Source organism: Podarcis filfolensis (assembly GCF_964270895.1).
Source record: "Podarcis filfolensis genome assembly, chromosome: 8".
Lineage (NCBI taxonomy): Eukaryota > Metazoa > Chordata > Lepidosauria > Squamata > Lacertidae > Podarcis > Podarcis filfolensis.
The window spans coordinates 88862276-88889673 of record NC_139611.1 but is presented as its reverse complement, the minus strand read 5'-3'; the positions used below and the strand labels follow the sequence as shown (position 1 = coordinate 88889673).

Genomic DNA, 27398 nt, shown 5'->3' with positions numbered 1-27398 from the left:
TTGATGTTCTGTTCTGTTTGGGAGTTGGTGTGTGTTTTCCTTTCCCCTTCCTTGTACAGTCATACCTCGGGTTAAAGTCACTTCAGGTTGAGCGTTTTCAGGTTGTGATCTGTGGTGACCTGAAGTAACAGAACACGTTACTTCCAGGTTTCGCCGCTCGCGCATGCGCAGACGCTCAAAATGACATCATGCGCAGAAGCGGCGAGTCGTGACTTGGAGACGCGGGTTGCGTTCTACTCTGGATGCGAATGGGGCTCCGGAACGGATCCCGTTCGCATCCAGAGGTGCCGCTATATTGTTAGATAACTTGCCCGGTCTGCTTGACCAAAAGGCGGCATAGAAGTATTCCAATAATTGAAAGTATTTGAGGATGGATATCATGGCCTGGGGAGGTAACTGACTTGCCTAAGGGTATGTAGTGAGCTTTTGGCAGAACCAGTGTCCTGCTTATGGGCTTTCCATTGGGGCACTTGGCTGGCCAATGGGAGAGCAGAATGCTGGATTAGATGGGCCTTTGTTCTGACCCAACTTCAGAGCAGCTCTTGTCTTCCTGGCTCTTCCTGGTTCTCTTCTCATTATGCTGTGGGGTGAGCATGTGGCCTTGATAACAGAGGAAGTCTGTGTCTTGTGCCAAACAGTCAAAAGGAACAAAAGGAACTGGCTGCTTCTTATATTCTCAAGCAGGCTGCATGGGGAATTCCAGTGGATTTATTTAATGTCAAATATCTTTTTAAAAATGAAAATGTCTGGAGCTGTGAACAATAGCAAGTTTTAAAATGCAAATTATAAAACTGCGTAGCAGATAAAAGGCTACATCAAAAGAAATCCAGGCATGAGTTAAAATCCCATCATATATTAAAGAGTATTTAAAAGACTGTGAATTGTTTTTAAGAAAAGGTATATACCTGAAACATCTCTGTCTATTGCCTGGTGAGCTTTTAGATGCCCCTGACCTCTCTCTTCCCTTGCTCACATTTATTTATCAATGGCCATGAGTCACAATGGCGGCCGTAACAGCATCCCCATTGAGGTTTGACATGCACCCACACCCGCTCTTTGTACTTTCTGGAAACAATGGAAGCCGTTTTTGTTTTTGTTTTGTTTTTTAAAAAGCTCTTTCAACTTGTTCATTTATTTATATACTGCTTAATGTCAAAATGGTATGTTTACAAATCACCTTGAGGCTCTTGAGCTTATAATTCATAAATTAAGAAGAAGAAGCACCGAAAAAGGGGCTGTGTAGAGAATTCCCCTCCTTCTGCACTGCTATCACTCAGTGGGTTTGGCAAAGGACCTTGCCAGCATTGATCTGTTTCTAGGCTGCCTTTCAGCGCAAGACTCCCAGGGCAGTGTACAGTTCAAAACATCAAATACAGCAACTCTGAAACCCTGCACTTTTGTCCTTCATCTGTTATGCTGGCAGACCTGTGACCTTCACTGGGGCTAAGCTCAGAGGCTGCGGCCAGAAATCGGGCCCTCTGTTTCCCAGCGTCCCAAGAGAGTACAGATGGATCACTCCACTTAATCAGTGAGCTGTTTTCTGCTTTAATCTGCACCCTGTCAAGCTTTTAATCAGACAAATTACATCCAGCAACGTTTTCAGTTTTCATAAGATGTTGTGACGCAGTCCAGAAACACACAAAACCCTTGCCCTCGTTTTATACCCCTACCCCCCGTCCAAGTTCTGGAGGAGTTCATGCTGAAATCTGCCGTTCGAATAAACTGCCAGATTATAAACGTTGCGAGCCTTTGCTTGGTTCTGCATTTGGTCCGGCTGACAAATCCAATCTGTTAAAAGAGAAATTTTGTTTTGGGCGAGAGACCCAGGGCAAGGAGAGAAGCGAAGTTAACTTCAAAATATTTTCAACCATATTTGTTCTCTAAGCAGTTCACGGTTAAAAAAAAAGAAAGCAAAAAAACCAGACACACATACAAACATTTATAGGGGAATGCTTTTGCCCTTAAAAAGAAGGAGCCTATGGTATCATGTGACTCCTGGCTGTGCTCCCCCCAAATATGGCGACAGCAGCAAAGTGAGCTCATGGCGACAGATGTTCTTCAGGGTCCACTTCTCAGTCCCACCAGATGTTTCATATGCTGGGCAGTTTGATTTCAGTAGTTCCCACTGACAGTGGGAAAGTCCTCGTCTCCTGTTGATGTTCATCTGTGGCGGTGAGGAATATGGCCTCAAAATGAGTGCAGCGGTATTGAAATCAGGATTGCGTGGTAAATAGGTATGTGGAGAAGGGAAATAGGGAACCAGATAGGACCACAGCTCCCTTCCCCTAAGCCCTGGGGCCCCTGCCTTTTGGAGCTTTCCACAGAGAAGCCTTGTATATTTCACATCCATGAGGACTAGCGGCTTGCTCTCTCTTAACACCTTTCAGTTTTTCAGTATTTTCCAGAGTGACAGATAAATCAGTAGGGTACCAACATACAGTACATACTACGCATGTATGTTGGATGAATAGAACACTTGCCAACCTACTTAGTTAAACAAAGGGCGAATTAGCATTGCAACCCTTGAGGGTGAAAGGTTAAAAAAAAACCAAAACAACAACAGATGAGAAAAAGGAGTTAGACATTGTGCTCTGCCAACAAGAGTTGATTGCTACCATTTCTTGATGCTGTCGGTGTTAGGAGCACCATAAGGCCTGCAAACCCTCCAAAAGGCAAGTGGAAATGTTAAATCCTGTTACCCTGGACTTCTGACCTGTTGCAAGCATGGGGTTACAGTTGCGTCGCCATGAGGTTGCAAATCACGCACCATATGCTGGCGTGTGGGTTGCCTGTCCCCGTTTCCTAGTAGCTGCCCAAGGTGAAATATCCCTGCTTGGGCTTCGGGGAGTGCCCTTTCCCCTTCTCTAAACTGCGCACATGTGCGCAGACTAGGATTTTCTCAAGTTTCAGCCCTTCCCACCGATATCTAAGTTACATGAACATAAATGAATGAGCCTTAAGGTGCACTGGGGGAAGGGAAGCAATACAATGTCTGTGTATTGCTGGGTTTGGGGAGAGCCAGTGATCTGTAGTGGCGGAACAGGCATGTTACGCATGTGCAGCGGTGTCCGTATTTTCATCCATGAAACATTGGGCGTGGATGTATTGTGTTTATGGCTGCATCACATGCTTAAGTTAGGTTAAAGAGTTATTCCAGTTTCTCCCCTTAATTCTGGGATCTGTAGTTCTTTGGTGGGGAACTCTATGGAATAGAAACTTCTCTTGACCTTTGCCAAACTACGACCCCCAGGATCCACGGACTAATGTAAGTTTGTAATGCAGTTATGCTCCCAGAGCTAGCAGGCAGGAGTTTTGGGGAGACGGTAGCAGGAAGGGGTGGCCGAGAGAAGAGTGGAAATCTACCTTTTCTGTCAGTTGAACAGCCTTCAGCAATACAGTACTGATTTTTTAAAAAATAGGAAAGGCTTGAGGGGGAGGTGGTGGCTGTTAGACTGTGCCAGGGGATCTTGATTGCATGCTGCGAAACCCATTTTGGTGTGTGTGGAAGCGGAACCAGGTAATGATGGTAATTCTAGGTGAATGAATCTGGTATAAGGGTCTCTCCGCCCCCTTGCTACCCTCGACTCCCTCTTTCTATGCAGCAAGACAATTGGTCGGTCCCACGTTCCATTGGGCTGGGAGGAGATTTGCTAAGAGAAGGAAACTGGGCTGTGTGTGTGTGTGTTGGTGCAGCAGGTCAGGAGGTGGTTGCTAAACAGGAAAAGATAGGACAGCTCCAAAGTCAGGGAAACGGGATGAAGCAAACACAGGCTGACCAAGGCTGTTTTGCCAGGAGAAGGTCCGTTGTGCATTCCAAGTCCGTTGGGATGCTGTGAAGAAAAAGGGGGTCCAGTCGTCGTTGTTGGCCATTCTGCAGGCCCAAGGCTCCCTCCCCCTTGTGCGTTCCTCGAACCTCCCCCTCCTTCGCTCGTTGGGCGGCTGCTCTCTTAGCAACAGCCTCCTCCACCATCTTCTCCCTGGCCAGGCCCTTCTTGCCTCAGGGGGCCGCTCTGGATGTGGAGGTTGGATTTATGGCTGTCGTTCTGGGTGGGGCCGCTGCTCACCCGGTTCTTGATCTCTGCCGCCATGGTGAGGAAGGCCTGTTCGACATTGGTGGCGTTTTTCGCACTGGTCTCTAGGAAGGGCACCCCAAGGGAGTCCGCGTATTCCTGCGTGCAGGGAGGTCGAGACAAAACAACAATGAAGACTCAGCGATGATCTGCAGAGAGGTAGCCGTGCTAAGCCTTTTGCAGCAAAAGCAACTAAGAATCTCTTAATATGTCACAAGAGACGCTTTGCTGTTTTCCATAACAAATAAATGTTATTCTGTATAATGCATTTCTGTAATTTTAGATTTCTCTTTGTAGCGCCCTGGAATCCGTTTTTACAGAAAGCTTTGTTTGTACATTTTTCAAATAACTAAATAAACTTATTAAATAGATGTTGCAGCCCTGACAGCTATTAGCAGCCCAATCAAATGGGCAGGGTACAAATAATGAAATTATTAGTAGAAATAGTAACAGTATGGGGTGATCCGAAAGAGAACAAGAGGAGACTATCAGTAGGTGACTCTCTGCTGCCCAGCTTTTCATAAGGTAGAAGCTGGCTATTTGATCTAGCGCCACTGCAGTTTAAATAACAGAAGCAATGTGTTTATTGCTTAGCTTCTTGTATCAAGAAATTTACTATCTAAAAGCTCCTTCAGGAGTCGGGGAGACGACAAAGAGAATGAATGAAAATGAAAGGGTGCGACTGCAGCTCGTTTCACTGAAGGTGAAATTGCTTTCTCAGCACTTTAAGGGTAAAAGCTGGTTTGATTCATGCCCTTCCCTTTCCCCTATTTATGCACCTTGGCTGTTGTGTAATCCACTGCTTTCTTGCTGGTGAGGTCGCTCTTGTTTCCCACAATCAATTTGTTGACATTCTCACTGGCATAGCGGTTGATCTCCTCCAGCCAGAGATGCATGTTGTTGAAGGAATCCTGGAAAGGGGCAGGAACAAAGTTCAGAGAAGTGGTTCGTTTAAGTATGTGGGTAGCAGCAGCAGTGAGCTACTCTGGCCTCATGTTTTACTGAAACTCCTCATCTTCCCTAACCATATTGTTCATTTGTCTGTCCCTGGCTTCTTCTCACCAACCAAGCTTCTAAATAACTGCTTGCCTAGTCACCTATGGTGAGCAAGAATCCCTTCCAGGTGATTAGATAGGGATGCTTTTCAAAAGTTAATTCTCTGCCTCTCTTATACTGCCCATCAGTAACACTGAGATAGATGGAGCAGGAAGGTTAGTTAAAAATGTGTGCTATTAAATTATATGGATGCATTTGCAATGCTACCCTCATTCATTACATGGGGCTTGGTAAGAGAACTTTCTGGTGGCAATAAGAAGAGCCCTGCTGGTTTGGACCAAAAGTCCAGCATCCTGATCCCTTACAGTGGCCAAACAGATGCCCACAAACTGGGCAATAACTGTCCTCCGCTGATGATTTCAAGCAAGTGATGCTTCTGAACAGAGGATCCATAACATGGAGGTTTATGGAATGTTTCATAAAGCTCTCCCTCTGTCTTTTAAAGGGGAATCTTTCATGTCCACTTTTAAACCTATCTAAGTTAGCGGAGTGGACATTGCTGCATCTTGTGGTAGTGAATTTTTATGGGAGTCTGCCATTTGGGACAGCCGCTTTTCTTGCTGCCAAGTATCTTATCCCTTGCAGGGATATCCCTGTTGATATTTTCATCCCCTCCCATTGCTAGAATCTCCTGATCTGATGTTTTGAGAAAGAGGGGGCGGAAACTGCTCTTCTACTCTTCCGCTCCTGACAGACTGCCTGACTCTGTGTGCAGAGAGTCTTACCTATGTAGTGACTAGATGGCTGAGTGGGAGCTGTAACACTCATGCAAGCCAGTAGTTCATTAGTTTGTAGTAGCTATTAGAAATAAAAGGAGTTATGCTTCACAACTAGCTTCCGCGTTATTTATAGTCTTCATGAGTCTGGTGCTCACAAAGCACAGTTGTGAGTCCAATGCACTGGGACCTGTTTTCCAGGATTGGAAGCTCTCTGAAAGTGCTCTAGTCACCATATAAAAACACATTAAAAATAAGAAAAATTAAAAACAATTCCATTTTTCATAACTTAAAACTCATTTGCTTGTTTCTTTGACCTCCTCACACCTCCCCTTCTTGTATTCCCATTTAAATAATCAAATCAGCAAATCCTTACCCTCTTTCATTTATCTTAACTCTATATCTTAACATTTTATAACTCTGTATTTTCATCCATTATCAATTCATTTTTGCATATTCTTATTAACTTTGTTGCTAATACCACTTATTTCCAATCCAACATCATTTTAATTATGTTTTTACCTATTTATAACCCTTTTTTCATATTCTCTTAAAGCATTACAGCTGGAAACCACTTAATTTCTATCCAACATCATTCTAACATTCATTAATTTTACAATATTTCTGTAGATAGTCTTTAAATTTCTTCCAATCTTCTTCCACCGACTCTTCTCCCTGGTCTCGGATTCTGCCAGTCATATCTGCCAATCCCATATAGTCCATCACCATCTGCCATTCTTCCAAAGTGGGTAGATCTTGTGTCTTCCAATACTTTGCAATGAGTATTCTTGCTGCTGTTGTAGCGTACATAAAAAAAGTTCTGTCCTTCTTTGGCACCAATTGGCCGACAATGCCCAGAAGGAAGGCCTCTGGTTTCTTCAGGAAGGTATATTTAAATACCTTTTTCATTTCATTATAGATCATTTCCCAGAAAGCCTTAATTCTTGGGCACGTCCACCAAATGTTGTATCTTTATTTTTCTTTTTTCTTTTATTATGTGTTTTTGTATATTTGTTTTTGTAAAACTCCAATAAATATTTCTTTAAAATAAAAAATAAAAAATGAAAGTGCTCTAGTCACCTAGCCCAGTCGGGGCAGAACCAGTTATAGAGCCCAGTCGCTGACATCGGTTGCAAGGCATACTGACAATCCCTTTAAGGGATAAGATACCCTGCATTGCAAGGGATTGAGCTAGATGACATGGGTCCCTTCCAACTCTGCAAATCTATGATTCTGTGCTGTGATGGTCACAGTTGCCCTCAGGGGAATGTCCTACCTAAGGTCTAGTGTCTCCCCTCTGATTTTCTTGAATGAAAAGCTGTTCTCTGTCCCACTTACCTGGTCTGTCACATCGTATACAATGATGATGCCATGCGCACCTCGATAATAGCTGGACGTGATCGTTCGGAAGCGCTCCTGACCTGCAGTATCCCACTGTGGGGCAAAGAAATGTGTTTGTTCTGGTCAGTGCTGCCTTCTAGTGGGCAGTGTTAGAAATGTGACTCGGTTTTCAACAAGAGAATGTAATAAGAGTATGAGAAAATGAGTGAAACCAAAATGGAACTTAACAGAAATTTTGATTCTGTAAATATAGGTCTGAATCAAGACAGTGGATTTGTTTCCCACTGCATTGTATACAAGGTGAATTGCGTGCAAATATATGCATGCGTGTGATTATATAGTAGGGGAAACAAAATAAAAAAAAAATTCCTTCCAGTAGCACCTTAGAGACCAACTAAGTTTGTTATTGGTATGAGCTTTCGTGTGCATGCACACTTCTTCCAGTAACAAACTTAGTTGGTCTCTAAGGTGCTACTGGAAGGAGTTTTTTTATTTTGTTTCGACTACGGCAGACCAACCTACCTGTAACTAGATACTAGGGGAAGTTATCATAAGTCTGTTTTAATGCATGTATATTCAGTTGCCACAACATTTACGTAAATACACATACTGTATATTTCAGCATACTGTTCTAGTTGGATTCATCCCTTGGACCTGTCAGCAAATCTAGAATTTGAAGCAGCTTCTAAGGCTGCTGTTAAAGAATGTCAAAATTTCCACTGGAAGGTTATCATTTCACCGAACATTCAAGGTGTTTTATAGGGTCCTTAATTACAAGTGACTGAGTGGAACAATTTGTCAAGGTGGAGAAGAAAAAGCTGCACCTGTTGTGATTCTAGATTCTGTGCAGCTGTTTTAGGTATAGGAGCTTTCTTCTGCTGCTGTTCCTCTCAGCCATTGCAACCTGTACCACAGGGAGAGAATCCAGGAGGCTCAGTTTCCACAGCCCTGTGGATATACTTACAATCTGCAGTTTAATGGTCCTTCCCTCCAACTCTATTGTCCGGATTTTGAAGTCCACTCCGATGGTACTGATGTAACTGTCTGTGTAGGTGTCATCCTAGAGAAGAAAAGAAAGTGTGCATGTGAGTAGTGGCATTCTGCTGAGATAATGTGCTGTGTCTGAGTGGGAGCAATAGAGATTATTGTGGACTTTAGAAAATGTAAATTGAATATTCAGCCACTTATTATTGAGGGGAAGTGTGTGGAACAGGTCTCAGTGTTTTGATTTCTGGGAATGGAGTTGAGAGATGACCTAACGTGGGGAGAAAACAGCAAAGACCTGATGATAAGAGCACAGCAGAGATTATATTTTCTGAGAATCCTCCGGAAAAACAATCTCTCCAAGGACCTGTTGGTGGCATTTTACCATTTTACTGTGGAGAATGTATTAACTTATGGTCAGTGTGTGTGGTTTGGGAGCTGCACGGCCAGGGAAAAAACAATGCTGTCCAAGGTTGTAAAGACTGCGGAGAGAATAATTGGGTGCGCTCTTCCCACTTGGATCAAATCTACGCTTCCAGGTGCCACAAGAAAGCTGCAGAAATAGCGCAGGATAGTGCGCACCCCGGAAATGATCTCTTTCAGCTTCTGCCTTCTGGAAGAAGGTACAGGGTTATAAAGACCAGGACTAGCCACCTGAGAAACAGTTTCTATCCAAATATGATTTTGGTTTTAAATGCAGTATAAGGAGTCTCTATAGGAGTATATTGTATTTTAAAATGGGGTTTCAGAGTTTTTAGGGGTTTTTGAATGTCTTATGTAGATTTTTCAATTTCATTGTTCTGTATGGGACAATGACAATAAAGACGTTGTATCGTATGGTATCATTTGTAAGTTAAGAAATCGTAAGATACTGAAGAGGTAGAGCATCTTCTTCCATGGGGGCATTTCCAGGTAGAGTTGAGAAAGAACTGTGCCTCAAATCTTGGAGAGCCCTGCCTGTCAGTGAAGGTCGATGGGCCAGTGGTCTGTCTCTCTGCAAGGCAGCTTCTTACCTTGGCACCCACCCCACTATTATCGACTGCATTTGTATCCCACCTTTTCCTCCATGGAGCTTAAGGTGGCAAACGTCCCCCCCCCCTCATTTAATTCTTGCAACAGCCCTGTGAGGTAGGTTAGGCTCAGAGGCAGTGACTGGCCCAAGGTCACCCAGTGAGTTTTATGGCAGAGTGGGGATTTGAACCCTAACTTTCCAGGTCTCAGTCCAGCACTTGAACCACCATATCTCTTGACTGCCGGTTCAGTTTCCTTGGCTGCCTTCATGGCGATCCTAATGCTAAAATGAAAAATCTGGGGAATTCAAAGTCTGGAATTTATTTTTTAAATTATTTTTTATCTTGGAAAAAGTAAGTCTTTATCGTTTTTCTGTCTCAATGCATGCAGATGGCTGATGTCTCAAAGAGACTGCAGATAAATCTGTATTGGGTATTGAATTATGAAATGCTTTATCCCTAAATGATTGCTCTACCAGTGTTCAACGTGCACAGTATTTTGTGTCCCCCCTTTTTTCCCTTTATAAACAATTTCAATTAATCCCTTCACCTCCCCTCCCCCACAGCCCAGTACTTCCCTCCATCCATGTCTGGAATTTCAGGGTGGGAAGGGATTTCTTTAAAAAAACAAATCACAGCACACCTCCATTCTTGTTAAGCTCCACTCACTAATGTGGACAAAAATAGCACTGGCTATCTAAAATGGGGGTGCATGGAAGCTAATGTACAAGGAAAAATGAGATCTTTATGACCTGTGAACACAGTATAATGCTTCTTCCTGGAAGTGACCCAGGAAAACTTTTTCTGATGTGGGGAAAACACCCTTAGAAAAGGATCATCTGGAACCTATTTCTGTTAAGCCAAGCACGCTGTCGAAGAACAGGCGGCAGCCTGGGTTGCAGATCCCCCCCCATCAAAATTAGCTTGCTGTTTCATTTTTGTGTTCCTTTCCCTGGGTCTGGAGCTGTTTGTAAATTTGTTCTGTGGCACAGCTTGTGACTTCCGTGGTTTGCATTGACTAGGTGGACGTCTGATGGTTGGGCGCTGGACTCAGGCTAGAGTAAGGCTTAGCATCTGGGAGCAGGTGATACGAAAGACCCTTGGCTGAGGCCCCGAGTAGACAGTACATGACCCAATAGTCTGACTGGCCAAATAAAGGAGCTTTATTTCTAAGATCTTTGTGCATGCTCAGAGGCACCTTCCTCTTTATATCATAGAATCATAGAATCATAGAATCAGAGAGTTGGAAGAGACCACAAGGGCCATCAAGTCCAACCCCCTGCCAAGCAGGAAACACCATCAGAGCACTCCTGACATATGCTTGTCAAGCCTCTGCTTAAAGACCTCCAAAGAAGGAGACTCCACCACTTGGGACAAGACCTGATGTTGAAAATGTGGCTGAGAGTCCTGCTTGCCTTGTCCCTTTTATAAAATAAAAATAATTATTATTTTATGTTACATTTGATGTTAGCCGCTCTGAGCCCGGTTTTGGGCGGGGAGGGCGGGGTATAAATAATAATAATAATAATAATAATAATAATAATAATAATTCTGAGACTTCAGCAAAAGCTAGCCAAGGTGCCGGAACACCCCTTCCAAAGAGCCTTACCGCAAAACGGAGCAGAAGACATGACTTCCCAACTCCAGAATCGCCAATCAGTAGCAGCTTAAACAAGTAGTCACTGTTGACAAGGTAGAAAAGAGAAAGGCGTTTCGGTGAGCAACTGTAAATTGGTTTGGGTTGAAGGGAGCCACGTACATGGTCCCCCCCCTTCTTAAGAGAAGAGGAGCAAGCTTTAATTGTGAATAGGAAGTAATTAATCCACAGTGTCTGCGATGCCTCGGACTGGTGGTTTCGTTCCCTCCCTGGGTGAGCACCCAAAACCCAGTGCTCAATTTGGAATAATTTCAGAATGCCCTTTCACCCGGCACCACCTCCCTTGTTCGCTGTGCAGACAGCCTCTTACCAACAAGGCTTCTCCCTTAGTCACGAGATACTCACTATTCAGGACTGATAGTTGACATGTCGGCAGGCAGGCAGGCATGCAGAAAACCAGGTGTGTCCCACTGTTTTGAGCACTCAGAAAGCAGGTGTGGAAGGTTGCAGTTCCCCAACTTGTGTCTACTGTGTGATAAACAAAAAAATTAGTTGTGCAAAGAATTTTTAAACCTGCACGTCTCCATTTTTTGTTTGTTTTTAATGCATTCAAAGAGTTTGGAGAAGGAAGTTGGGATTTGTGTGTGCAAGGTGCCTCAGACGAAATTGTCCAGTGTTTTTCCCTTGTAGTGTTATTCTGATTCAGTTCTCGGTTCTGATTATGTTTGTCACAGGTACCAAGTAGTCTTTCCCATTCAAAGTACACTGTTTTCCTGTTTTTTGGCTGGGTGTCAAACCATCAATATATTTGATGTTCTGGCATTTGGTGTGTGTTGGCTGTGCCACATTATGCTTGCTTCTACCTTTGGTTAATGTCATGGGTAGGCAAACTAAGGCCCGGGGGCTGGATCTGGCCCAATCGCCTTCTCAATCCGGTCCACGGACGGACTGGGAATCAGTGTGTTTTTATATGAGTAGAATGTGTGCTTTTATTTAAAATGCATCTCTGGGTTATTTGTGGGGCATAGGAATTCGTTCCTTCCCCCCCTATAGCCCGGCCCCCCACAAGGTCTGAAGGACAGTGGACCGGCCCTTGAAAAAGTTTGCTGACCCCTGGTTAATGTGCCCTGTCCTGTGGTTTTACCTGCCTCTGCTTCCACCTGCCTTTGGTTTTCTCAGTTCCACTCCTCAACTAGCGTCATGAGCCCATCCTCTTAATTCCTTCCTGATGTGCAGGGCCTTCCAGATGTGCAGGCGAGGGAAAGGCAATCTGCACAGAAGCTTCTTCGCTTCTTCCAGGTTCAGCCCTGGCTCAGATTAGGTCTTGTTTCAATTCCCATTGTGCGTGGGACGGGTGAAGCTGGCTCATGCCTACGAAATGTCCTCCCCACAATACATGGCTACTCTCCAAGGGCCTCTCTGTACAACAACAAACCATAATAGTTTTATAACAGTGTTAACTGTCATGGCTTCCCTCAAAGGATTATGGGAATGGTAGTCCGCTGCAATGACAGGCAGAGTTCCCTAGCCGTCCCACCCCCTGTCACAGAACTACAGTTCCCAGGGAATCCTCCCTAGGAAGAGCAAAAACTACCAGACCAGTTTGATTCAGATATGCACAAAGTTGTTACTGGGCTGTGTCGTTTTCACTGTTAAGACACCGACTGCTCTTCCGTGTTTAGCCTGAGTTACTCCCTGTTTTACATCCATGCAAAGAGCCAGTGTTCACTGAAATCCAATGTAGGATTGGTGGTGATGCCTTAATTCTTCTGCCTTAGCTAAGAAAAGAAATCCTGGCAAGTTGACAGTTTGCTGAGACTCCACAAATTTTTTTTGGGGGGGGAGGGGAGGTGGGATAGAAACATGTGAAGCAGATTTTTGGTCAGGCCGGGGATATTTCAGTTTGGGAGGGACATAAATCTGACAGAGATGTTCAGATTTGTCAAAAACTGGGAACACTCACCCCCACCCCGGTTAACTTGGGGGAATGTTTCAGCGGATGTTTGCAATTCGTACTGTGCACCGCTGGATATGGATCTGCAAAAAGATTTATTTCTGACACTGCCTCCCTGCCCCCCACAATAAAACGAGTCCCAAATCTAATTAAAAAATGACGTCTCTTGAAAGAAGGCCAGCAACGTTGCTGGCATATCCGTTCACATTCACAGAAACACACTCCATTCCCTTAATCTGCCCGCTGGAAGGCTTTGGCCGGCTTGCACCTCGCAAGCTGGTAGCTATGCAGTAAAATGTCTCCCAGTTTCTTCTGCATGCTCCTTCCTGGAAACCCACCCTGCTTGAGAAAGAGGGGTTTCCGTTCCCTCCTTGTTCTCTCCCCTCCCCCTCCCCACCCTCATTTATCTCCCTGCTCTGGAATAAAGGTAATGTGATGCTGATACAAAGGTTGATGAGAGGAAATGTACCTTCCCTGTGGCCTTGGCTTCTGTGTTTTCCTAGCTGAAGCAGGTGCAGTCCAGTTGCTCTGCAGAGGCAAAGTGTCTCCTTTTAAAGAATCGGAGGGAGACCAGTCCTTTTCTGAAGTATCTGCTGCTGGAGAGCGATGAATGAGCTCCTGCCGCAGGTGGATATGCTGGGACCTGCAATGTCAAAGCCAGCCGCCCGAGGAGGAGAGTCCAGGTTGGGTTTACAGAGCAGTGGGATTGCCGCCTCAAAGGGAAGAGAAACAAAGGAGCTCCCCACCCGACCCTCCCTGGCCCCCCCAGTTTCCCCCAGCAGCTGCTTTTGCTCCCTCCCCAGCCCTCCTGTCTTGCAGCAAAGATGCTCCCAGCTGGGGGCTCCCCTATTGGCCAGCTGTTGGAGATGACATCATCTGATGATGCAGGGAGGACTGGCCTGCTGGTATCTTTAATCTTGCAGGGGGAGGGCTGGATCTGCAAAGAGGGAGGAGGGGTCCCTGCAGGAGAAATGGTGGGGGTAGCGGAGCAGGGGTGGGTGGGCTGGGCGCCTCTGGGCTTAAATGGGAAATACGGGGCAAATACTGGCGTGTCATGAATATGGCTTTATAGGGCTTAACATTCTGTCATGGTCACTCGCAGGGTGGAGCTTCAGGGCATGTTTATGAGTGGTTGTCATCTGCATTTAATGACTCCTTACAGAAACAGGGAGTGATAGACCACCCACATTCATTTGCATAGAGTACAGAGGTACGATCTTGTATTGAGGTATTTCTCAAATGTTACAGTGATGTAAAGGCTAGGCGTATGTGTGCTGCACACATTGGTGTGCTTTTGGGGTGAGAGGTGCTGTTCTTGCCTGCAGGACAGTTGGGCCATTGCTTGGACGATGCAGGCTTTCTCAAGTTTTGTCTCCCGACTTGGATTTGGCTGCAGATTTGCTAACGGAGAACAAAAGATGGACCTCTGCTAATGGTGTCATCAAAAATTTATAATTCTGTGCCCAGCTTTCCAGAAAGGCTGCAACAGTTCAGGGAGGGGAGATGTTTTGGCCTCTTAATGAGACAAAGATCTGAGTTCTTGCCTGACACGAGGAACTCTCTCGGGGAAATGTATGCCCCAGCAAATTTTTGCATGATTTGTACCAGAGCATACCATGAATACTTTGTATAGTTGCTGTTCATCCCACGTCTCCTGACCAGCAGCTGACACGTGGAGCTCTTTGCATATAAAAGTATTTGCTCTGGCAAAAGTTAGTACCAGATAAAAGAGGTTTGTGTTATCTTTAAGAAGCTGCCCCCTAGTATCATTTGATTGATGGGACCCCTTCTTCTGTCTGTCAGGATACCTTCCTTCTCCCTGCACAAGATTCTCAACTGCAAGTTTCCCGCCCAAAAAAACAACACACCACCTATTTTTCTGTAGCACAGCAAAGCATATGAAGAAGGGGCTCTAGCTGCGTCTGTGCATATTTCTCAATTGTCTTGTTCCTTTTTTTACAATGCCTGAGCTGGGCCTGATCCTAAGATCAGTATGCTGATCTGGAAAGGAGAAAGTGTATAACTGCAGCGAGCAGACCGAGACGCCTGCTTCTAGGGAGAAAAGCAGTGACAAACCTAGACAGCATCTTAAAAAACAGAGACATCACCTTGCCGACAAAGGTCCGTATAGTTCAAGCTCTGGTTTTCCCAGTAGTGATGTATGGAAGTGAGAGCTGGACCATAAAGAAGGCTGATCGCTGAAGAATCGATTCTTTGGAATTCTGGTGCTGGAGAAGACTCTTGAGAGTCCCATGGACTGCAAGAAGATCCAACCTCTCCATTCTGAAGGAAATCGGACCTGAGTGCCTACTGGAAGTACAGATCCTGAAGCTGAGGCTCCAAGACTTTGGCCACCTCATGAGAAGAGAAGACTCCCTGGAAAAGACCCTGATGCTGGGAAAGATGGAGGGCACAAGGAGAAGGGGACGACAGAGGACGAGATGGTGGGACAGTGTTCTCGAAGCTACTAGCATGAGTGTGACCAAACTGTGGGAGGCAGTGGAAGACAGGAGTGCCTGGCGTGCTCTGGTCCAGGGGGTCACGAAGAGGCGGACACGACTAAACGACTAAACAACAAACAACAACAGACCAAGAGCATCAAAGATGTAGGAAACATAAAGGAGAGAGGGAGACGTCTAGCTGAGTGGCAGAGCCACCCTTGTTCTGCATGCAGAAGGTCCCAAGCTGGCAGGACATCCCTTTTCTTACGGATGAGAAGAGCCTGCTGGATCCGGCCAGTGGCCCATTTAGTCCAGCACCCAGTTCTAATAATAGCCATCCAGTTGGCTGTGGGAAACCTGCAAGCAGGATGCGAGTACAAGAACACTCTTCCCTTTCCAGAAACTGATATTCAGAGGCATAACTGTGGAGGCAGAGAATAGCCATCACAGCTAGCAGCCATTGATAGTCTTATTCTCCATGAAATTATCAAATCCTTTCTTAAAGCCATGTAGATTGTTGGCTACCCCTTCCTCCTGCTGCAGTTTAACTGTCTGCTGTGTAAAGAAATCCTTTCTTTTTTCTGTCCCGTATCTTCCAACATTCAGCTGCAATGGATGCCCACGAGCTTTTAGGATTACAGTGGTACCTCGGGTTAAGAACTTAATTCGTTCTGGAGGTCTGTTCTTTACCTGAAACTGTTCTTAACCTGAAGCACCACTTTAGTTAATGGGGCCTCCTGCTGCTGCTGCTGCACCACCGCTGCGCGATTTCTGTTCTCATCCTGAAGCAAAGTTCTTAACCCAAGGTACTATTTCTGGATTTGCGGAGTCTGTAACCTGAAGCGTATGTAACCCGAGGTACCACTGTACAAGAGAGGGAGGAAAAACTTCTTTCTGTCCTTGTTTGCCATGCTGTTCATAATTTTATACACCTCTGTTACATCACCTCTTCCTTTGGCTCTAAAAGCCCTGAAACCTTTCCGCCTAGGGGAGTTGCTTCAACCCAAAGCATCGGGTACAGAGTGACGGGAAAGAACCTTTTCTGCGTGAGACACGTCCCCCCCCCCCCATCGCCCGAGAGCCGCTGCTCGCCAGAGAAGAGCAGAAACTTGACCTGATACAAGGCAGCTCCCTACATACTTACTACGTAGCTGCAGAATGCGAGAATGGAAATGAAATAGGGCAGATAATTTAAAACCACTTCCAGCTTTGTGCGGATGCAATCTGCGTATCTTTTAATGAATGAAAATGCGACCGAAGAATGATATCTGGTTTTCAGATACCAGTGCCACAGTTCCAGTTTGTATTACCTTTTCGATGAAACCTTGAAATCAGATCTCCCGGAAATGAATTCTGACTCGTTCGTTTGCTGTCTGGCAGCATTAAATTCTACTGCCTTTGCGAAGCTTTTCGTAAAAGGAGGGGAGGTCTCAAAAGTATGAACTCCTCTTTCCCATGCCCCCCACCCCAGGCTGTTGGGGGCTTTTCCAAAGGAAGTAATCATTTTAGGCCCCAACTGCATTCTGAAATCTTTGCATGATGCGCCACAGTTTCTCTACAAGGTCACGACTTTGGGCTTGCTTGCAACGAATGGGGAGGGGAGGGTGCCAGAGTTGCTTTCTGCACCCTCCTGTTAAGAAAAAGAAAATCTGGTTTGATGTGTATTTTAGTGCATGGCGTAGGGATTGCACAGCTTCTCAGAAAATGGGGAAAAGGTAGTGCCGCTTCTAGTTGAAATATTGTCATGGAGGTCTGCTTAGACACGGCAGATGGAAATGCAGGCCTCTGTTGGTCAGCAGCTCCTGATCCCATCTTGGTGTCAGTGAGGGATCTTTGTTAGATGGAGATCTCTAATTTGGTTTCTTTGCGGCCCATCAGGAGCAGAGCTGAGATCCGACAGTATCCCACATGTTTTTGCAACTGCATCCTTTGCTGTCAGGAGCCAGACTTGTTCATTTCCCAAGTTGCCAGGGGTTTCTCTGGTCCCTGATGGATCACTTCAGGATCCGGAGGCTCATCTTTTGTTCAATGTTCAGCTTTTCCACAGACTGCAAAACAAAGTGGAGAAGATTGGCGTTACCAAAAAACAAATAAATGCTTTACTGGGGCTTTTTAGCCTTTCTCAGACCTAGAACTGCTTTTCATGGCCTGAACCCCAATCCTGGAAAACGTGACTGAAGGATAATTCAGTGTGTGCCTCTGAGAAGGTGCTTTGTCGCTGTTCATCGCCCTGGTGTCTTAGAGGAAGAGCAGTTTATAAATCTCTTAATAAATAGCAAACAGAGGGGGGAAACCAGGACCAAGCACCACTCAGGGGTTAAGGAGCTGAGTGCCCGCGAGGGGCTAGTGTAGGGGTGCGGGACCTCCTTAATAATAATAGTAACAATAAATAATAATACATTTTATTTATACCCCGCCTTCCCTGCCTTCAGCCCAAGGGTCATGGCCCCCTTCTGGGAAATCTTCTGGGGATCACATGATGTGTTGGGTGGGGCAATAAATGTAAATATTACCTTTGTGGGACAGCTTCTACATGGCACACATTTCCACAACCATCTCTGCCATCCAGGCAGGCAGAGTTCAGAGGACGTGTGTGTGTGTGTGTGTGTGTGTGTGTGTGTGTGTGTGGCCTGGGGAGAGAGGATGGAGTGTTCTGGGTAGAGTCCTGAGGGACAGATAGAAGAGTATGGAGGGATACATTCAACCCCCAGGCCTGAGGTTCTCCACACCTGGGCTATGGCTGCCTTGAAGACACAGATCCACTTGTCTGACATCTTTTGCTTTTTTAAAAAAAATTACTGGGAATTAATCTTATGTTCCTCTGGGTCCACATCTCTGCAGCGTATAGACCAGCCTTCCCCAACCTGGTCCCACTCCAGATGTTTTGTTCTCCTGCTCCCATCTGGGGGCTGATGGGAGTTGGAGGCCAAAACATCTGGAGGGCACTAAGCTGGGAATGGCCAGTGTGGAAGAACCTCCCCTATCCCAGACCTTTGCGAACTCCTCAAAGGAGATGGCGTTGTCTCCGTCCTTATCAGACTCTTGGATGGTTCGGTCTGTGATGCTCTCGAGTTGCTCATCCGTCACCTCGATCCCAATCATCATTCTCAGCACCTGGGAGTTGGGGAAGAGGAGTAGCCAGAGAGATGAGGGGTTTCTAAGGGCGCTGTTTTTCCCTATTCCTCTGCCTTCATCAAGATGAGGGACTAAAGCTTTGCTCTGCTGACGGCAGGAGCACAAACATGGGCATGTTTCTGCAACGATGTCCTTGGATAAATTTTCTGGGGTTCCTGGCACAATAATCACTTGTGACCTTCGCAATGTAAGAAGAGCCTGTTGGATCAGGCCAATGGCTTGGATAGTCCAGCATCCTGTTCTCAGAGTGGCCAACCAGATGCCCAGTGGGAAACCTGAAAGCAGGATTCAAGCACAACAGCAGCTCTCCCCATCTGTGATTCCTAGCAACTGGTAAAGGTAAAGGGACCCCTGACCGTTAAGTCCAGTCGTGGCCGACTCTGGGGTTGCAGCGCTCATCTCGCTTTACTGGCCGAGGGAGCCGGCGTACAGCTTCCGGGTCATGTGGCCAGCAGGACTAAGCCACTTCTGGCGAACCAGAGCAGCGCACGGAAACGCCGTTTACCTTCCCGCCAGAGCGGTACCTATTTATCTACTTGCACTGACGTTCTTTCAAACTGCTAGGTTGGCAGGAGCAGGGACCGAGAAACAGGAGCTCACCCCGTCACGGGGATTCGAACCGCAGACCTTCTGATCGACAAGCCCAAGAGGCTCTGTGGTTTAACCCACAGTGCCACCTGCGTCCCTCTAGCAACTGGTATTCAAAAGCATTACAGCCTCTGACCATGGAGGCAGTGGATAGCCATCATCGGTAGTAGCCAAGGACAGCCTTGCACTCTGTGAATTTGTCCTGTCCTCTTTTAAAGCCATCCAGGTTGGTGGCCGTCACTGTCTCCAGTGGCAGCGAGTTCCACAGTTTAACTATGTGCTGCATGAATAAGTTCTTTGTTTTATCCATCCTGAGTCTTCCAACAGTTAGCTTTGAGCCCAAGACGTTTCTAGCCTGGTACATGTGAATTTTAAAAAGTGCTTCTAAGCATGTAGAGAGCAGATTCCTTTTGTCAGGGTGACGCCAGCTCTCCTCCTCCATTGAGGTTTAGGGGGCAGGATATATTTGCCTTTGGGTAACATCTTTAAGCACTGCCCCTCCCTGGTTTTAATTCTTCATGCGCACATCCCTTTCCCACCCCTGCAGCTTTCCCCAGTTGTTTGCAAGAGTTACCTGTAATATTTCTGCTCGGGAGATCTTCCCATCCTTGTCTTGGTCGTAGAGCTGAAAAGCAACTGAACAGGAACCAGAACAACCGGGGGGGGGGAGGTTAGCAATGGGGAAGGTTTAGGGCGAGACACCATGTTGTGCTGCCGGCCCATAGATCTGTCCAACTTAAGGGGGGACAGTAAGCGCCCAGGTTGCATGTGCATGCTGTGCTTTTGTTACCGCACAACTGGGGAACTTGGCAGTGACTGCGGAACTCTGTATCCTGAGTGTTTCAGTTTTCATTTAAATGAAATCAACCAAGCGTCTAGCCCTTACAGCTACAAGGGGTACTTCTTGGCACCCTCCTGTAGTTGTTTTCCCTGGAACACCCATTGTACGTCCACTCACACTTCAGCTTGCTAAGCCGGCTGTTAGCGTTCTGCGAGCCTCCGGGTCCTTCCACTGGCCGGAAGTGGGCCAGCACATGAGTGAATGTCCGGAAGTCCGTAGTCTCTCTCCTAGGGAGAAACAAGACCCTTTGTGGAATCTTACCTACTAGGAAGGAACATGGGAATCTGCTGGCCCATCTAGCTCTGCATTGCCTTCACTGGAGATGCTTGGAGTTTGAATCTGAGACCTTCTGCATGCAAAGCAGGTGCTCTGCTCCTGAGCTACCATATTTTTCGCTCCAAAGATGCACCTTTGTCTTCCTACAAAGTAAGGGGAGATGTCTGTGCGTCTTATGGAGCAAATGTCTGGTCCCTGGAGCCGAATTTCCCAGGGGCAAAAAGCAGATCATGCTCTTTTTTTTGAAAGAGGGAAGTGGGTGTTGAAACAAAGCCGCTGATCAGCAAGTGATCAGGAGGGAGATAAGGGACGCTATCAATAAAGGAGGCTGCCGGGGGGGGGGGGAGGTAAAGACAGCAAACTTTCAAAGGGGGGAAACAGGAAGACTAAAGCAATGAGGAGAGAAATTAGGAGAAAAGGAGGAGCAAAAAACTGCTCCAGTTAAGGAAAAGGCACTAAGGCAAACAAGAGGGAAGGGAGTGTTGAAAGGAAACAGCTGATTGGTGGGATCGGAAGAGAGATAAGGGACACTAGCTGCCTGGGAGGGGGGAGGTAAAAGCCCATGGACCCTCAGGATTTTTACATTGGGTCACCCCAATTTCACCATCAGATCGCATAGCATGTCCATGGCTACAGCCTGCACCCAAAAAATTACGCACCCTCTGTTGCGTGGGGCTGCAGTGGTGCAAAAATGTGGTTACAAAGGACGGATCCGTATGGATCCTCAGGATTTTTGCATTGGCTCACCCCAAATTCACCATCAGATCATATGTCTGTGACCACAGCGTGAACCACAAAAATCATACATCCACTGTTTTGTTCAGAATTTTTTTCTTTCTTGTTTTCCTCCTCTAAAACTAGGTGCGTCTTATGGAGCGAAAAATACGGCACTTCCTTTCCTCTCTTTAGCATGCCATTGCTTGAGGAAGCCTGGTCAGCCTGAGGGTGTTTCTTAATGATGCATTTGCATCAGGGCTGCAAAAGAGGCAAGCCTTGATTACATTGGACAAGGCCAGTGTCTGCCTCGCACCTCTCAGTCCTGGGATTTCTCTTTGCGCGGACTTTGGGGAACTGCCTGCAAGGGCCACACCTGCCGGTCTGCGTCTCGGCGACAATGCAGGAACTCTGTGTGGCTCTCAGGCAGACACAGGATGAGCCCTTTCATGAGACTTGGGAATTGGGGCTGGGAGATGTTCCTTGTGGATGTTCGCCAAGAGCAAATGCGTCTGTGGAAGAACATAATAGACTAGAATCAAGAAGCAGCAGGGAGCGGAAGACCCCTCCAGGCACACTTGGCTGTTGCAGTACCCTGAATCATAGAATGGACTCTAGAATCATTCTTGTGCACTAAGGTCTGATTCCCTGTATTGTTAGAAGAGGAGAGGGTGCTGAAGTGAGGGCAAGGGGCAAGCGAGGGCAGTTTCTGTTTTTTATGGCACTGGGCAGGGCCAGAGACTTCCCTACACACAACACCCACACACCCACACCCATACACACCCATCTGGGAAGAAGGCATCAATGATCCGGTCGCCGATGGGGTTCACTGCTAGTTCTCCAATCCCTTCGAAGTCATCTTTGCTGCGGAGGGAGAAAACATTAGCTATAACAAAACACGTAAGTTTTAGCGACAGAATTGGAAGGGATCCCCAAGGGGTATCTAGCCCAACCCCCGCAACTCAAAGGGGGCTTATGTTAGGTTTTTATTTCTTTTATTTTGTTTTATTCCATCCAGCTTTTCTGTTCACAGTGAATATCTGAAGTGGATGATGACCAAAACGAGCAGGGGGGAAACACATTAAAGGAATTCTGGTCATAGTCAGAAAAACCCCCAAGGTTTCTTTGTCTTCCTGGTGCGAAGTCTGTGTAATTGTTTGGTAGGTTGAACAAGCAAAATTGTATGAGACATGGCAACTCGTTCCGTTCGGCTCAGGCGCCGTCTGTGTAATTGTTAACCCCACACCCGCCTCCTTTGACTGGCCTGCAGTGATGATGATGATGATGATGATGATATAATAATAATAATAATAATAATAATAATAATAATAATAATTTATTATTTATACCCTGCCTATCTGGCTGGGTTTCCCCAGCCACTCTTGGCAGCTTCCAACAGAATATTAAAATACAATAGTCTATTAAACATTAAAAGTTTCCCTAAACAGGGCTGCCTTCAGGTGTCTTCTAAAAGTCTGGTAGTAGTTGTTCTCTTTGACATCTGGTGGGAGGGCATTCCACAGGGCGGGTGCCACTACCGAGAAGGCCCTCTGCCTGGTTCCCTGTAACTTGGCTTCTCGCAGTGAGGGAACTGCCAGAAGGCCCTTGGAGCTGGACCTCAGTGTCCGGGCAGCGAATATTTTGAATCCACATTGCCTCTCTTCCTGCTACAGTCCTCCTAAGTACTTGAGAAGTGGACAACCATAAAAGTTTCTGCACTGCTGTTCGTAGCAGAGACCAGCCTACTAAACGTACTGGGAGCTCAGGGGCCGTGCTCAACTCCTGCATCCCTAAATCTGTCACCCAGATGTTGTGCAGAGAGCTGTGGTGATAACGTAGTTGTTTCTGCCAGGGCACCCTAACATCCTATGTCAGCTGGATGAAGCACTGTAAAACTGAAATACATCAGGTGTTGACAAATGAGCAGGAATTTGGTGGTCAAAAGCAGTGGCAAAGGGCTTCTGTAGGCATTTACTATGGGATATCCTTGCTGCGTTTTCTAACTTTTTATGGGCCATCAGCGTGACATTGTTATGAAAATCCCTGTCTCTGCTGCGTTTCCCCCTCTTGCGGGTCTTCTGCCTGCAGAAAAACTAACTTAAAAAGACCCCCAGAACAGAGCAAAACTGCTGTTCTCTGCAGGTGTGAATTGTTCTTAATTCTACTCTGCTGACTCTTGGAATCATAGAATTCTAGAGCAGTATATTTCTGACGTGTGCTCTGTCATATTGGACAGGTGAACCTATTGCCACTCCGCTCACCTTTAATGTGTCATCATTTTTGACCAATTTGCTCTGACGTATTTAGTACTGTATTTGTAGATGGCTCTTGAATCAAGCTTTAAAACCGTTTTCCAGTCTCAGAAAAATAAAATGGAGAACTAGCGCTTGAAGACGAGCATTAGTTAATATTTATTTATTTTTAATTTAAAAACGAAAAACTTCTCACGTGAATTGTGTCTTCCCTGTTCCCATGGCTATATCATGTCCACAAGTGTGAATAGAACATGGCAGGATAGGAAAAGCACAAATCTCAACTCAGCCGTCTGAATCTCTACTGTGTAAAGGTCAGTGGGGTGGTGGTTGTGGGGCAATGTCTTCAGACGGAGGCCTCTGAGTTCCTTCCTTGTTCTCAGATTGCCATCCTCTTTCCCTTCCCTTCCCTCTTCCTTACCTGAGGAAGCCTTTTTCATCCTTGTCCAAGGCCTGGAAGCGCTGGTAAAGGCGCACAACATTAGCTTCCGAGACTGGGTGCAAGAGGAAAGGAGAGGTTTAATGATTAGCCAAGAAAGTGCCATGAGCAGCAGGTATAATGACCTTGAAACGAATGTATTTTTTAAAAAAGGAAGAAGCCAGATGCAATTAACATTCCCCTGAAACTAAAGGCGAACTGTTTGAAACTTGGAGAGCAGGCTTGAGCACGCCTGCACTGCAAGGAAATGGGAACAGACTGTCCAGATTCAGGGCAGTCTCCTGGTCCACGTGGGGACCATGCAACGTGGTTGCTGGGGAAAAGAAGGTCGCAGGCCTGAGGGAGGGCTGGTGATCAGCTTCGTCTGGTTTCCTGGACTAAGCTGCTTCTGGCAAAACCAGAGCAGTGCACAGAAACGCTGTTTACCTTCCCGCTGGAGCAGTACCTATTTATCTACTTGCACTGGTGTGCTTTCGAACTGCTAGGTTGGCAGGAGCAGGGACCGAGCAACGGGAGCTCACCCCGTCGCGGGGATTCGAACCGCCAACCTTCTGATCGGCAAGCCCAAGGGGCTCAGTGGTTTAGACTGCAGCGGCACCCGCGTCCCTATAAATGAATTTTAGCAGCAACTAAAATTCCAAGTACCAGATGAAATGGGAAAAGGTATAGAGCAAAGGTTGTCAGTCTGGTGTCTTCCCCCCCCCCAACCTCCCATTATCCATGCTAACTGGGGCTGATGGGAAATGGAGGGTGCCACTGACTATTATTCCTGGCACAGCACTTGTTGCTTTGAAATGTGCTGCATGTTCTCTCCAGGGAAAAGTGACAAGCCCAGCATAATAAAAGACAACATTGGATTTAAAGCACAAACATTCAAACCTCCTGCCCCCTACTGAGGGGATTTAATACCCCCCCCACTTGTTGAACGGAAATCTCAAAGTCAGCCCCCTCCCCTCTCTTTCCTCCTCTGGAGATTTCGCAAACAATAGGAAGCCAGCTGCCAGATAAGATGCAAGGCTTTGGGTGGGGCACCGTGCCAAGCTCAAAAGCAACAGTTCATTTTTCATCCAAAACTTGGTAAAATAACCCTTTAAAGGGGCAGGGGGGAGGATCACATTCCACCCCAGGAGCATGATGATCTCTCCCAAACTAACCGCACCCCAGACGAAAGATTCCCGTGTCCCAAGTCTCTGCTTTTGGCTGACTCATCAGAACAAGAAAAAACAATTTATTCCACAGCTGCAAATTGTCCAGAAGTTCTGCACTCGCACAATACTAGCTGATGCGCTATCATTTCCTCCCATTTCCTTTGCTGGGAACAGACTTTGTGGGTCTCTGATCTCCGTCACCTCACCTCTGCTCTGTGGCCTGAGCTGGGGACGAGAGGCGGGTGGCTCCGCTGGGGTGAGGCTGGAACGGGACAGGCCCAGAACGCTGGAACCCGAAGATTTGGATTAGCCTCTTCTTCCAGTGCCTGCTCCCTCTCTGGCTCAAGGTGAGAGGGGTGCGTTGGCATCACGGCAGCCGCAGAGAGCCACAGCCGCTGCCCCCCTTTCACCTCCTCTTAAATTGCTCCCTGCCCTGTGCTTTGATCTGGATCTCTGGAGTCCCAACACCCCTTTCCTCCCAGCTCCCAAACTGAGCAGTGCTTCAGCTATGAAGTCCCGATTCTGATCTTCTCTGGTCACCAGGCTCTTCTCCACGAGTCCTGCATCTTTCCCTCCTATGAGATTGCCCAAACCCACTGGCCACGATTCCCACCCCTTGCGTAAAGTCTGGAGCAGCCAGGACTTCTCTCTTCCCAGCAAAGACAAGTCTCCTCCTGGGACAGCTCCAGAAATCTCCAGAAATCTGTGGGGTTGGCAAGACTAGAGCAAATGCGCCGCAAGGCAGGTGGGCTTCTCATTTTGGGGAATGGGGTTTAAAACAATTCCGAGCTCTGTTGCAAACTCCCTCCTCCCCCATTTCCCTCCTCTATTCATGGAAAGAAGGAAAGCAAACCGTTCTCTCTCATAAAGTTTTCCCGTACAGCCAGTTTCTTTCATGATCTCCTGCTGCTCAGGGACGGTGAAGAGCTGAGAAGTTTGGCCTCCCATCTTGAAGCAGTAATGACTCTCCTCCAGGGCAGCCAAAGCTGTTTACAGGGCGTGCCTCTCTCTCTCTGTGTGCATCTATATTAATATCGGGACACCTACCAACTTCAGCAGAGAGTCTCACACACACACACACACGCGCACACACTCCCAGCAGCTGTTATCAAAGCCAGACAGCTAATCCACTGCAAGGGGAGGAGGGACTTGGGAAGGGCTGGGAAGAGTTGTTTTAAGGTGGAAAGGCAGGGAGAAGAGAGAGGCAGGCAATGCTAAGTGGCTGCTGTAAGTTGCATGCCGAAATCCAGCATCGCCTGAGCTCTGCGAGTGCGGCTTTCTCCCGGTTGAAGTGCAGAGTGTTTGAGGACCGGGACATTTGCAGGAAAACCAAAATGCTTGTTTACAAAGCTACTGTACCACCAACCTTACTGTATGCCTGTGAAATATGGACCACTTACAAACGCCATCTCCAACTCCTCAAAAGATTCCATCAACGGGGTCTCTGAAAAATCTTACACATCACTTGGGAAGACAGGCGTACTAATATCAGTGTACTGGAAGAAGCAAAGACCACCAGTGTTGTAGGCAAATGCAGACTTTAGGGTTTCACAAAAGTCTTTATCAAGGAGATTGCCAGTGTTGAAGCGGTGATTCTTCAACACTAACTTCGTTGGACTGGTCATGTTGTGCGGATGCCTGATTCTCGTCTTCCAAAGCAACTACTCTATTCTGAACTTAAAAATGGAAAGCGTAATGCTGGTGGTCGGCAAAAGAGGTTTAAAGACGCTCTGAAAGCAAATCTAAAAAAATGTAGTATAAACACCGGCAACTGGGAAACACTGGCCTGTGAGGGCTCCAGTTGGAGAACAGCCTTTACCAAAGGTGTCCTGGGCTTTGAAGACACTCAAACTCAGGACGCAAGGGAGAAACGTGCTAAGAGGAAGGCACGCTTGGCAAATCCACACCGGGATCAACTCCTGCCTGGAAACCAATGTCCCCACTGTGGAAGGACGTGTGGATCCAGAATTGGCCTCCACAGTCACTTACGGACTCACTGTTAAGCCCGTGTTTATGGAAGACAATCTTACTTGGCTAGGAGGGATTGCAGAAGAAGAACTTGCATGCAAGTCTTTGAGTTACAAAGGTCTCTTCTTCAGCAGAATATTGGGGAGGCGGGGAGAGACCTCAACCCTTGGTCATTATAGTGCTCTTTTTCAAGATTTTGGGAAACCGTGATGTTAGAAAATGCGACTTGGCGCTGTTGCCAGAAGGGCTTATGATCCGAATCCTGAAACATTTTGTTGGCTTCCAATTGGTTTAAGGGCCCCCGTTTTGGCCTTTATAAAGTCCTTAGTGTACTTGAAGGGCCGACTCCCCTCTCCGTTTCAGCTATGGAGGGGCCTGTCCATGTGGGCCCCCACCCCAACTGCCCTCTCCCACCATATCTCCCAGGCTATGGCGCTCCTTTCAGGGGTGGGGTGGGGTGTGTGTGTGTGTGTGTGTGTGTGTGTGTGTGTCCCCTTTGCCAAAGGCTTTCTGGTTGCAGACTATATCAGAGGGCATTTGTAGTTTCTTGCTGCTGGCTGTGTCTTAATTTTCAAAATGATGCTTGTTTACTGATGTTGCAGATTTAATGGTTTTCGTTTGTTTTTTAAATGTGCTCCCCTGCCGTAAGTTGCCTTCAAGTGCTTTGGCACAAAAGGTGGGATAGAAATATTTTAATGATATGCAAATCTGTACAAATTATTCCTAAGAAACAAATTATGATTAGGGCTCTGTACCTCCTCATTTATTTGCTGGCTAGTTTGGTGTCAAGAGAAAGCTAACAGATTAGGAATGGGGGGCCCTCCCAGTGTTGTTGGACCTTGGCTTCCTTCACCCTAGTCAATGGACA

General features: G+C 46.6%; 2 protein-coding genes across 4 annotated transcripts; both read right to left on the bottom strand.

The window, feature by feature from the left end:
* Nucleotides 1-1521: 1521 nt before the first annotated feature.
* On the bottom strand, nt 1522-13710 carry LOC310769029 (ras-related protein ORAB-1-like). Of its 3 annotated transcripts, none has more exons than XM_083628078.1 (7): nt 13198-13710; nt 11180-11302; nt 10787-10859; nt 8148-8243; nt 7181-7276; nt 4850-4981; nt 1522-4169 (listed from the first exon to the last, which is right to left on the bottom strand). In XM_083628078.1, the coding sequence occupies exons 2-7, from the start codon at nt 11200-11202 to the stop codon at nt 3948-3950; spliced, it is 642 nt and encodes a 213-aa protein (XP_083484204.1). In that variant the 5' UTR covers nt 11203-11302; nt 13198-13710; the 3' UTR covers nt 1522-3947. The 3 variants fall into 3 exon arrangements, with proteins under 3 accessions (XP_083484204.1, XP_083484205.1, XP_083484206.1); XM_083628079.1 differs by having other exon boundaries at nt 11180-11299; nt 13198-13499; XM_083628080.1 differs by lacking the exon at nt 13198-13710 and adding an exon at nt 11939-12148 and having other exon boundaries at nt 11180-11299.
* A 2667-nt stretch (nt 13711-16377) lies between these two features.
* On the bottom strand, nt 16378-25622 carry LOC310769058 (calcineurin B homologous protein 2-like). Its single transcript, XM_083628138.1, has 7 exons — nt 25444-25622; nt 23397-23469; nt 21507-21587; nt 19851-19960; nt 19467-19528; nt 18161-18283; nt 16378-17217 (listed from the first exon to the last, which is right to left on the bottom strand). The coding sequence occupies exons 1-7, from the start codon at nt 25508-25510 to the stop codon at nt 17164-17166; spliced, it is 570 nt and encodes a 189-aa protein (XP_083484264.1). The 5' UTR covers nt 25511-25622; the 3' UTR covers nt 16378-17163.
* Between the last annotated feature and the right edge of the window lie 1776 nt (nt 25623-27398).

What these genes read in the sequence shown, in the direction of transcription:
- LOC310769029 (XM_083628078.1), bottom strand. Translation starts at nt 11,202, where the DNA reads ATGTCAACTATCAGTCCTGAATA. An exon ending in TCAACTATCAGTCCTGAATA is followed by an intron (nt 10,860 to 11,179) that starts GTGAGTATCTCG and finishes CCTTGTCAACAG; the next exon opens with TGACTACTTGTTTAAGCTGC. An exon ending in TGGATTACACAACAGCCAAG is followed by an intron (nt 4,170 to 4,849) that starts GTGCATAAATAG and finishes CCCTGCACGCAG; the next exon opens with GAATACGCGGACTCCCTTGG.
- LOC310769058 (XM_083628138.1), bottom strand. Translation starts at nt 25,510, where the DNA reads ATGGGAGGCCAAACTTCTCAGCTCTTCACCGTCCCTGAGCAGCAGGAG. An exon ending in GATGAAAAAGGCTTCCTCAG is followed by an intron (nt 21,588 to 23,396) that starts GTAAGGAAGAGG and finishes CTCCCTCCGCAG; the next exon opens with CAAAGATGACTTCGAAGGGA. An exon ending in CCCGAGCAGAAATATTACAG is followed by an intron (nt 18,284 to 19,466) that starts GTAACTCTTGCA and finishes CCCAACTCCCAG; the next exon opens with GTGCTGAGAATGATGATTGG.